Genomic DNA, 12168 nt, shown 5'->3' with positions numbered 1-12168 from the left:
TCAGCAACCTTAATTTTCCACCCTCATCCCATCATGTAACTTAAAATATTTATAGATTCCAGGGATTAGGATGTGAACATATTTGGCAGATCATTATTCTGACTACCATATATACAAAAGATTCTAATTTAATATCTGCTTGGGAGTCAATTTTTTTTCAATTTCACAACTAATATGTCCAAGAGTTGTTTTATGGTTTAAAAAATAAGAAATTGAAGAGAACATTTTCTAAGTAACTCACTAGTGTATCTGTAAGATTTAGTGACATATGCTAAGTACCTAAAAGCTCAAAGATAACTATAGATTTTCATATTTAACTTAATATAATCTTTCCTGTCTCTTCAAAACAAATTAAAATTTAAGCAGAGACCCTGCAAAATCTAAATAGAATCATAAGCAGCATTCTGGTGCTTAACTTCTATGACAGTATCCGGGCTTATGAAAAAATAAATGGAAGAAATAACTGATCGTAGAAATAAGCATTTTCTGAGGTCTGAAAATACAGGAAAGGTCAGGCTATCAGTCAAACAAAGGGCATTAAATATCTCAAAGGCAAACATTCCTGACCCCAAGGCAAGGAGGCAGGTAAAAGAAGAACATACCATACCAGGGCCTATAAGCAGAAGGCAAGTGAAGTCAAGACTGCTTCCCAGGACCCCCAGAGCAAGCCTAGTGCAGACCTCTGTAAGGCCATATGGTTCCAAGACACCTGTCAAATATGTCATTGTGGATTTTACCTTCTAGTTCCACACTCACAGTTATCCTAAAAATATGATATAGACATAATACTAAGATAACAACTCCTAAAAATTCGTTATTAAGTAAAGATAGCATATACTATAGCACAAAAATAAATAGGATTTATCCAAATCTGAAAAAATCACAAATCATACATGTATTTTCCCAAAACTTATTTTCCCCAAGAACTTAATAATTTCAAACAAACTATAATTAGGGAATTTTTCAAAACAATTTCCATGGTGTCTCATTTCAATCCTCTATCTCCTTAATATATATAGCCCTGACATAACTGACATTCCCACTAATAACCTTAAGATTCTGAAAGACGCCAACTTCTTATTGATCGTTAAAGAAAAACTAAGCTATGGCCATAATAATTTTACTACTAAATGTATTGAGAATATGTAAAAAATATATCTTTTATTTAAAACCTGGTTATAGATGATTTATAAATACATGAAATCCCTGTCAGACTATTAAATATTCATACCACAACTTTTCCTAGCACATTGCACAGACATAACTTTAACAAAATGAATAGCAGGGTTGGCGTTTCTAAGCAATACAATTTAAACATTTCCAATCATGGAAACAAGGTTTTCCCAAAGAAGCAGATTTTTTTTCTAAACCATGGCATTTTGTATTAATCAAAAATAGTAACAATAAAAAATGCAATAGGAGCTATCCTATATTTCACATCAGAATATATTCTTTCTTGAAACTAAAAAAAAAAAAGACAGAAAAAAAGCATTTACAAAGAGCAATCATTAGTCTTTTTTTTTTTTAAATAAGCTTTGTGAACATATCTGGAAGATGATGATGGTAATAAAGACAAGAAAAGTTTGTATGATTTAATCTAAGAAGCTTTTACTGGCAAGAAAAAAAAATTCCCAGAGAGAATATCATTAAAACTTATTTATGAATCACCATCTTAATTTTAAATGCAGTGAGCAATTTTATGATTCTACTTTCACTACATGCAACAATTACTTCTCCAGAAAAAGACCAAAGCCCTTCATTCACTCATTCCCCCACTGCTGACCAACTATTCAACAACAGCTTGCACCAAGGCAAATTGGGTACAGCAAATACACTTCAGATCCACCCATACCATCACAAGCTTCTACATACTCCCTCCATCCAAGTCTCAAGGTTACTCATGGGTATTCTAATCCTTAAGTGAAAGACGACAGACTGAAAAATATATATGCATCATCTGTTAACTGATAAAAAATATAAATGCCAGTACCTGGAAGGCTCTAAGTCAACATAAAACCTTTTTAAAGTAATTTTAAAAGAAAGCAAAAATATGCAAAAAGATTAAACATTAAATATGAGATTTTTAAAAATATTTTATTTATTTATTCATGAGAGACACAACAGAGAGAGAGGCAGAGAAACAGGCAGAGGGAGAAGCAGGCTCCATGCTTGAAGCCTGATGAGGGACTCAATCCCAGAACTACTGGATCACGCCCTGAGCCAAAAGCAGACGCTCAACCACTGAGCCACCCAGGTGTCCCTAAATATGAGATATTTATTAATGGTGAGGAAAACAGATTATATACCTCAGATACTACTATGAAAAATCTGATATATAATTCCTGATTGATCATATCTGGTAGAAAAAAATTTCAGGTTGCCAGACAGAAAATTCACCTTTCACAAATGTCAAAAGCTTAATCATAATGTTTTCTATAATACTGGTCAAACCATACATTAACAGAGAAGAACAAACGTATATGCAACAAATTAGGTTATTAGATCAAATTTTGTTAGTTTTAAAAATTCAGGTAAAGCCTATACCATACAAAATTCAGATAATGGCAGTAAGGACAAACACTTGACAATGATGTATCAAAAGAAACAAGGTCTAACAATTTTTTTCCTGCAGTGAAACATCCGTTAATAAGTTAAGATAGACCTTTTAGTCTCCTCGTGATATTTTTAGTAGTCAATTAGAAGAATTAAAATGTGAATAAATTTGGAGTTTCCCAAACAAAGGATCAGATAGGAAGGAAGATAGGAAGTAATACAAAAAAGAAACTATCCATTATGTCTCAAGTCAAACAGCAAAACAACAGCAGGTTACCTCAATGTCATTTGTTAAAAAAGAATCCCTGAGTCAACCTTACTAAGTTACCTTAAATAAATAAGAAAAAAAAATAATAAAGCCATATGTTAGTGTTCTTCAGCCGATTTACTCATTTAATCCACAACTGCAGAGGGTCCGTGGGGCATTATGCCACTTACAATGGAAATTCTTTTTAAAAAAAGAGAAAAATATTCTTTGACCTCCAGGCATCTGGTAGTTAATGCCAGAAAAAGAACAAATTCAATACAGTACAGGTAATCCATCATGAGGAATTTAACACTCATAGAAGTTATAGATTGGGAAACCATTAAATGCTAGTGGTTTTTTGAAAAATATTGAGACTTTATGAGCAATAGGAAGTAAATATAGGCAAGGGGGAAAAAAGAAGATAAGAATTCAAGGACAGCAATAAAAAACAGGGAAGATAACTCAAGTAGAGAAGCACAAGCTGGAAGCAGAGCTATCTATGGAGAGAACGATGCTGCAGCAGAGGCCAGAGAAGGGGACATGACATATGAGTGAGAGCTGGAGATGGCTGCAAAAGGTCTACCTGGAGCCTCTGAACCACAAGTCTTAAGGGACAGCAATCAACATCCAATGGGAATGTTTACCAAAATTATTGGCATATTATTTCATGAAAATAAGAGATTTAATACTTACCCGATTTAAATGGTTGCTCCTTAAAATAACCTGTAGTAGGGTTTTCTCAAATTCTTCTAACTTCTTGGAACACTTTTTAAGAATATGATTAGATAAGTGACAATCACTGATCAATCCAGCTAAAGTATCAACAGCATCTGCCCAAAAGCTTGAAAAAGGAAATTTGGGTTTACGGTAAAAAGTGATCAGGCCATCCAGCAACTGAAAAACAGAATCAGATACTGTGGAAAAGTCATTTTCAAAGTGGCTTAAGTCTGTTTTCAGACTCCCTGATTCTGTCAAGTTCTTCAGTTCAAGTAGACGTTGCAAGAATTGCATGTGGGAAAACAGAGGATTTTCCACAGTGGCACCATGTCTTTTCACAATGGGCAGGGGCAGAAAGGGTGTGGGGGTGCAGCTCTCCACAAAATGCTGGGGCATCTCTGAAGGTTCACTTCTCTCCTCATTTGATAAATCACACCCAGAATCTTCCAGCTGACTTAATGTATTTTCAGAACTTCCAGGTTCCTGAGCCTGCAACTGGGAAGTTGGGTCTCCTGAAACAGAAAGGAATAAGTGTTATCTTTCTGTCAATTTCTTCATATAAAAACTAGAGAAGGGCACCTGGGTGGCTCAGTTGGTTAAGTGTCCAACTCTTGAATTTGGCTCAGGTCACGATCTCAGGATTGTGAGATCAAGCCCCATGTCGGGCTCCTTGCTGAATGTAGAGCCTACTTAGGAGTCTCTCCCTCTCCCCCCACCACCCTGCTTGTGCTTGTTCTTTCTCAGCAACAACAACAACAATAAAACTAGACAGATTTTCTAACTTAAAATACTTAAAATACTAAATGAAGCATGGAAAAACCTACTAAACATTTAAAAACTAGTAGCATAAAAATCAAAGAGAGGAAAAACTATGAAAGAAATTGCTTAAGCTGACTACAGAATGAGCTCCGGTAGAAAGTAAAGGTGATTCCCCCATATTTTTTCAGGTCACTATCTCTCATCCAACTATGTGCCATTCTTGAAAGACACAGAGAAGAAACCACAAGACCTGAAGGAGGTAACTGGTAGAGATTCCAACAGGTAACTAACTACAGGGCAATAAGGTGCATCCAGAGATAGAGATGTGCTCAGGGCACTAGGAAAACAGGAGGACCACCGAACAGCGTGCCCTGGTTGGATTAGTGCATCTTAGAAGAGGTGATGGTGGAACTAGTTTATAAAGCAAATGTAGGCATTCCAAGTTAAAAGTTAGGGGAATGCAGGAAGAGAATTCCATATACCAAAAGGTAAGAGCTAAAGTATAGACTTAAGAAGGAAAATAAAAGCATTTGTGTGTATAAGGAGCCATAAGTAGTTTGATGTTCATTTACAGAAAATATGAAGCAAGATACTAAAAGAAAGAAATATGTAGAGGTCAGCTCATCAAATATCTTAGAAGGCATATAAAGGGCTTAGAATATAGGAAGAGTGAATGTAATTCAAACTTAAATAATGTAAGACCCCTTTGGAAAAATTACACATCCACATGTATACCTGATATATAAAATAAGTACCTGTAAACAACTTATACATATGTGTGTGTGTACTTATAATTATTCAAGCAAACCTACATCTGTATCAAGAGAGATAAATAGATGGATAGGTAGAGTGAGATCTCATAGATCCTTGGAAGGATCAGAATCTTCTGATACTGACTGAGAGATACTGCAGTTAAAGCTAACCTAGTAATTTTAGGTCATTCTTTGACAGAGATGCCATCATAAACACAAATAAGGTTACTGTCTGTAAAATGATTATCAGTAAAATATACACACAAAATTGAGAAATTCTCATTGAATGTTCTAAAGTACATGCATATATTTATGAAACCAAGGCTGGGAAATATTGCTGCCAGCAATGAAAGACACTAAATAGTATAATGCAGGAAAGAGAAATGGCTTTATTTTTCATTTCACAGATCACTCCCTCTATTGGCTGCATGAAAGGCAGATTTGAGGAGGACACAATGAGACATTGAAGGATGTCCTAATATCAGATGATGAAAGAAATGAACCATGCAGTTGCTGTGGAAAAGAAAGGAAGGGGCTGACCAAGGAAACAAATATAAAACATCAAAATATAATCTAGAAGGCAGCGAACTGATTAGGTATGGGCAATGAAGTTGAGGTAGGAATAAATTTCTCCTTTGTTTCTGACTCAGGTGACCAGGTAAATGACAGCACTACTAATTGAAATGGTAAAAACACAGACAAAAAAAACTGGCTTAGGAGAAATGATGGGAGTTCAGGTTTGGTCTTATAAACTGCGAAGCAACTGGAGAAACTCTAGGCAAAGAGACTGACCTAGAAATTGGTCCCATAAGCCTAAGGGTGTGGAAAAAGTCCAGACTGAAAATACATTTTTAGGAGTCATCAGTATGTAGGTGGTACATGAAATCATGAAAATGGTTATGATCACTTGGAAAGAGCATGAGAAGTGACTAGAATGGATCAAAGAGGGACCTTGAGGAGTAGCAATATTTGAGGGCTGACTAGAGAATAAAAATAATTAAGGAGACAGAGAAGGAACAATTAAAGAGGTACAAAAAGAATAAAAATGACTGTGTTATGAAAATCAAGGACAAAGTTTCAAGGAGAATTGCATGCAGTAGAGAAGTCCATAAAATACAAAGCTGAAAAAAAAATATGTTGGAATTACTCATTAGAAAATCACCAGTGATTGGATCCACAGAAGCCTTGCTCAGGCAGGGTGGTGGACAGAGGCCAGAAGGCAATAGGAGTGACTGGGCAGAAAGTCAGAGAAGATTGGCCGAGGTTTCTGAGGAGTTGGATCAGGAAAGTATAAAATGGGAGAGTAATTGCAGGCAAATGTGGCATGTCAGATTAGGAGAAGCTTGAGCAATTATAGACTAAGAAGAAAAAAACAACACAGAAGCAAAATTTGGAGTTATAAGAAAAATTTAAAAAGCCAGGTGAGGCATGGCCTTGGAAAAGGCAGGGGGAGACTGAGTCAAAGACCCCAGTGGATAGGTTGTACTTGATACAGGATGCAGAAGTAATTTTTTTTTTCCTTTGAGGCTAAAAGAAAGAGAATGAAAATGTATAGGAGATGTAAAAAAAGAATACAAAAAAAAAATACCCTTAGCATACAGGAAGTTAAAGGAGATTTCACCAGAGTCATTTTTTAAAATTAGAGATGAGGGGATACTGGTTGATCAGGGCATGGAAGAATGATGAGAGGAACCCTCCTCAACTTACATTGGAAATCTATCTGATTTGTTGCTCTTTTGTCCTTCAATACAAATAGAAGGTGATGATGAAGCAAAATGAGAAGATCAGGCTTTGATTTAGAGTTCATTCAATTAACAAATGTCTGCCATAACCACCAGAAATGTGCAACTATGTGCTTGCTAATTATCACGACAGTATCTGTACTCTGTGGTAAGAGGATAACGCAGTAAGTTCATAAATGTGGTGGTAACCCAAACGGTGAACTATTGGTGAAGCATTTAACTACATGTGACTATTTCTATACTAAAACAGGCACACAGCCTGCTCATTTTAAGCCACCAGACAATTTCTTTTTCTTATGAGTAAGAATAAGTATTTGAAATGAGTTCTCACCCTTCACAAAAGGGTGAGGGATTACAGTAATTATTTAGATAGATTATATTTTTCTTTCATGGAATTCAAAATGGTTCTTCACTAAGAAAGTGAACATAAGTTTAAATATTTCATGAACCTACTCAACTTTCCATCAAGGTAAGCTGAACTTCATGGATGATGATTTTACAGAAGACATAAAATGAATTCTACCAACAACTAGACTGGGAAGCAAAAAGCTGTTTTCTTGTTTCTGCTTTTTACTCCTCATTGGCGTTATCTCCTGGCAAGTCATAACCATTCCATCCCATCTCCTTCAAGTGCTGATAGGTACATATTTGCCAGGAATAGTTCTACAAGTGCATGTATTCTGGGCATAGGAATATACACTGACCATCACACTCCCTGGCTGCTTCATTTCTACACCTGCAGAAAAGACTGATGAGGGCATATGTTGAAGATGCCAATGTGGGAAACCACACATAGAGCAATGTCCTCTCAGTGCCCTAAAGTAATGCACAAACTCCACCAGCAAGGACCACAGTGAGCCTTCATGCAATATGGCTTACAGTATTAAAGTCACTCTGTCAAAATTAATAGAAGAATCTCATATTCACATTTCACTTTACAAAGCACTTTCACATCAAATAATTCAATTGTTCCCAACAACCCTTGAACATGTGTTATTATTATCCCTAATTTACCAATAAGGAAATGCATGCTCAACTTGATTAAGAGGTCTAAGAAAAGCCACAGAGGGAGAAGTGAAACCAATTACTCGGTTCCAAGTCCAATCATCTTCTAACCACAGCAAAAGGCTTGTGTGCTCCCATGCCAGCTTCTGTACATACCCCTGGCTCTTTAAAGGGGTCTTACAGAACTCATTCTACTCAGATTCTACTCATTTGCTTGGATGACTTTTCTCAAAATAAATCTTGAAGCTTGACTAACAAAGCATCATACCCAAAGGAGAGAAGAGAAAATGAAGCCATGCTACTGCAACTTTCTGTAATTTCTGTTTTTTCCAGAAGGGACTAAGGTGAAGCAGGAGTCAAATGATGTTTCTCTCTTAATTTGTTATTGGGCTGAAGGGATTGAGGACTGTAATTTCTCTCCAAGTTATTGGAGATGATCTAATCAACATATTTGTCATTAGATTTAAAGAGACAGTAAAGTACATATACACAGATGCTGATCAGAGTCCAGCACATATTAAATGCTCAGAAATATTATCTATTATTTTTAAATGATAATAGATACCAAGAATCTAAATTATGCTAAAGCATGACATCATATATAAAAGTGCATAAAATATCAATTAAAATTACAGATCCTGTCTAAAATACCCTATAGTCCCTCTCTTATACCCCAGACCTCAGGCTTACAATTCCATTTCACTGGACCTTTGTTTCTTCATCTTCTTCCAATTGTTAAATTCCATCCTAATCCCACTTACCATTTATGAGTAGATCTCAAGCTTGCTCAACAAAACAGAGCTGTGCTCACCAGCTACACATCCTACCCCTGAATCAAATGTATTTTCTGCTGCACCCCAAATTGTCACATCCACATCAATTCTTGATGCCTTTTGTCACCCATTTCTACAATCCCTACATTACTTATAAATTTAGACCCATAGAACCAGCTGTCTAGAAGACATCCATACACCTTTAAAATTCCATCAACTTTTTGTTTATAAAACTGTACAAATCATCTTCGTGCACTGCACACATAAACATACAATTCTTGTTTGTACAGCATACAGCCAATTTCAGCCAAGAGCAAAACTATTCCTCTAATCACCAGACCTGAGTGAGGGATCACCCTGGGCTACTTTCTTCCACCATCCACATAGAGTGAAATGCCATGTCCTGCTGATTCTACCTTCTGTACCTGTATTAGTCAGGACCCTCCAGAGAAATGAAAACAATAAGATATATACACAAGAGAGGGAGAAAAGAGATTTATTATGAGGCATTGGCTCACGTAATTATGAAGGTTGAAAAATCCCAAGATTCGCAGTCAGCCAGCCAGAGACCTAGGAGAGCAATGGTATTATATTCCAGTGAGACTACAAAGGCCTACAAAGAGGAGCTGGCAGTGTAAGTTCCAGTCTGAAAGCCAGCAGGCTCGAGCCCCAAGGAGAGCCAATGTTTCAGGTCAAGTTCAAGGCAGGAAGAGACCAATGCCCCAACTCAAAAGGCAGTCAGGAAGAAGGAATTCACTCTTACTCAGCCTTTTTGTTCTCTTCATGAGTTCAACAGATTGGATCAAGTCCATCCACACTAGGGTAGGTGGTCTGCTTTACTCAGTCTATTCAAATGTTCATCAGGTCTAAAAATACTCTTACAGACATATCTACAATAACACTTGACCAAATACTGGGCACTAGGTGACCCCAGCCATGTTAACACATAAAATTAACCATCATTACATATGTGAACCTATTCTTCCCTTCTCCCCTCCCCTGCTCTAGTTCACACCATCATATCTCTTGAATTGATCACTGCAACACCCTTGCCTAACTGATCGACCTGCCTTTGATTCTGTCTTCTTCCAGGCCATATTCTGAACTGACCTAAGAGTCATCCTGCTGAAATACTAATTTGATCACAGGATTATCATCCTTAAAACCTTCCAAAGGCTTCCTTTACCAGATAGAGTCCTCTAAGATCCTCAGCTTGGCCCACAGATTCTTTCACTGTGTGGACCCTGTTTACTTTTCCAGCCTTGTCTCCATTCTCACTCTTACTTATGTGTAAGTAGTATGAAACCCTTACAGTTTACCAAAAAACACCAAACTAATTCATCTAATTCTGCATTTGCACAAGGTGTTCCCACTAAGTGATATGTTCTGATACAATAACCCAGAGATGGACTGATTCTTCAAATCCTGATTCAAATGCTCTGTGAAACTTCCCCTGCTCTGCCCTACGCAGAGGAAATCATTCCCCATCTGGGCTATCATGGATCTTACACATACTTCCATTACTGCACTCATCAACCTGTTCTTGGAAGGGAGAGATTCTTGAGGACAGACACAGAGTTTGTTAATCTGGGAATTTCTATTGCCTGATGCCTGCCCTCCTACATAGTTGGTGGTGTGAATATGTAGAATATATATATTAACAAAAAGTGAGATCAAATTACATCTCTTCAAATGAACTGAAATGTTATCTCAGGCATATATAACTTGTCAACACCAACTATGATTTTTTGGTATTAATAACAGTCACTCATACGTATTGACGAACCGAACAATTTAAAAGTAGTGTTCACGCCACCTGGTGGTCAAACAGAAACTGCTATTTTAAAGTACCACACAATTCTGAAATGACAATGTTTCACTTTGAAGGAATTGTTTGTCTTCTGCCTCTGAAAGGATGTATTTTACCATATCGCAAAGCATATTTGATAAATGCTGACAAAGAAAAGCCTGCAGTTTTATTTAATCCCACTCCAGCAGCTGGCATCATAATTCTAGTTTTGAATACCAAGAGAGACAGCAATGTCAAATGCATGAAATTATAAGCCAATGGAATGATTCATCTTAACAGAATTGTCTTCACTGCATTATGTTCACAAGACAAAACACTGCATTTGTGTGTCAGCTTGGTCCAGGACTACTTGACAGTGCAATTCCTCCCATGCTGAGTGCCCAGACTCTGAGCTTTCCTGGTTGTCCCCATCTCTCTCTCCCAAGCCACTGACTTGGCCAATTTAAACCTTCCTCATTGTTGTCTTTGACTTTCTCTTCCTATTCCAACTTCATGGGTGTCCCTACCATTCCTAGAGCCAAAAGAACTCTGTCAGGCAGATGATTTTCAAATTTCTACCTCTAAATCCTACCTCCTCTCCCAAGCTCAAGTCCCTAGGTCTCAGCGCTTTAAAACACATAAGTCCAAAAGAAACTGCATCCTTCACTTCCACTTGGCCGAATTCCCTGAAAACACCGCTACCATTTCCTGTCTCCATCATGTGTAACCTAAGGGTCAACACTGACTCCTTCCTAAATCCCCATGTACATTCCAATGACAAGTAATATTGATCCTGCCTCACTCTTCTGTTTCTTAGATTCACTAAGTTTGTTCCCATTTAGGGCCATTCCTTCTGCCTGTGATGCTCTCCCCCACTCTGAACCCCAATTTTCTCAAGGCTGGTTCCTCATTACCATTTCAGTATCTGTTAAAATGTTACTTCTTTAGAGACCTTATGTGACCACCCAATCTAAAGAAGCCACCACACCAGTCTCTGTCACATCTCCCTGTTTTAATTCTCTAAATCTCACTTGTCACTACCTGATCATTTCCTGCCAGTATAACCTGTCCCACCCACAAAATCTACACTCCACAACAGTCTTGGACTGACTGTTTTACTGCCATATCTCAGAACCTGGAATACTGAGTGAGAGATCTCGAAAGAAATTTATTATATCAATAAACACCTTTTTTATTTTATCTCCTTTTTCCCCATGCCAAAATGATTACATGTAAGATATGGGCAATGACTGGGCTGTTCCTGTCTCCAGATCCTCCCTCCTCCAAGCAACCCTAAACCCAATGCCCAATTACTGTGCCCAAATAACCTATGTGTCAGATCACCTAAAGGAATCACTTTTAGAAAGCATACTGGTTGGCACATACATAGCACACACCCAATAAATGCTAGTTTTCCTTCTATTTTCCTACTGGAAAATCTCCAAAGGCTCCTCGCTGCCTACAGAATAAAGCATGTTTTCCACTGTCACACCTCTTAATAGGCTCCAACCTAGTTTTTCATCTTATTTTCCAGAACACCTCTTCATGCTCTGTATGCCACAGTCAAATTAGATCATTTGCCAGCAGATTCCTATGTCTGTGCTTTACACTGTTCCCTCTTGCCTGAAATACCCTAGTATTCATAGCTTTCTAAATCCTACCCATCCTTCAAATCAGCAACATCCTCCAAAAAGACTTTCAAAAGTCCTATTCTTTAAGTCAAAATAATCACTCTCTCTCCTCTAAACGTCAGTATCTTTCTCTGGACCATAGTCTCATTGGGTGTAATTAGTGATGTGATCTTGCTCCCAATAGAGTGTCTGATTCTATG

The 12168-nt window shown here is 37.3% G+C and overlaps 1 protein-coding gene across 4 annotated transcripts in view; it reads right to left on the bottom strand.

The window, feature by feature from the left end:
• MEI4 (meiotic double-stranded break formation protein 4) overlaps window positions 1–12168 on the bottom strand; it is a 207708-nt gene that overhangs the window by 144377 nt on the left and 51163 nt on the right. For all 4 annotated transcript variants that reach the window (XR_005367934.1, XM_038554567.1, XM_038554569.1 and 1 more), the window contains exon 3: window positions 3494–4029. Coding sequence is in view for 3 of the 4 variants with exons in the window: in XM_038554567.1 (XP_038410495.1) it covers window positions 3494–4029 (536 nt within the window). In the remaining variant the exon portion in view is untranslated. The remainder of the gene's footprint in view (window positions 1–3493; window positions 4030–12168) is intronic.

The sequence above is a fragment of the Canis lupus genome, chromosome 12 (assembly GCF_011100685.1).
Source record: "Canis lupus familiaris isolate Mischka breed German Shepherd chromosome 12, alternate assembly UU_Cfam_GSD_1.0, whole genome shotgun sequence".
Lineage (NCBI taxonomy): Eukaryota > Metazoa > Chordata > Mammalia > Carnivora > Canidae > Canis > Canis lupus.
Note: the sequence above shows the minus strand (reverse complement) of the source record. Positions and strands in the feature narration are given on the sequence as shown.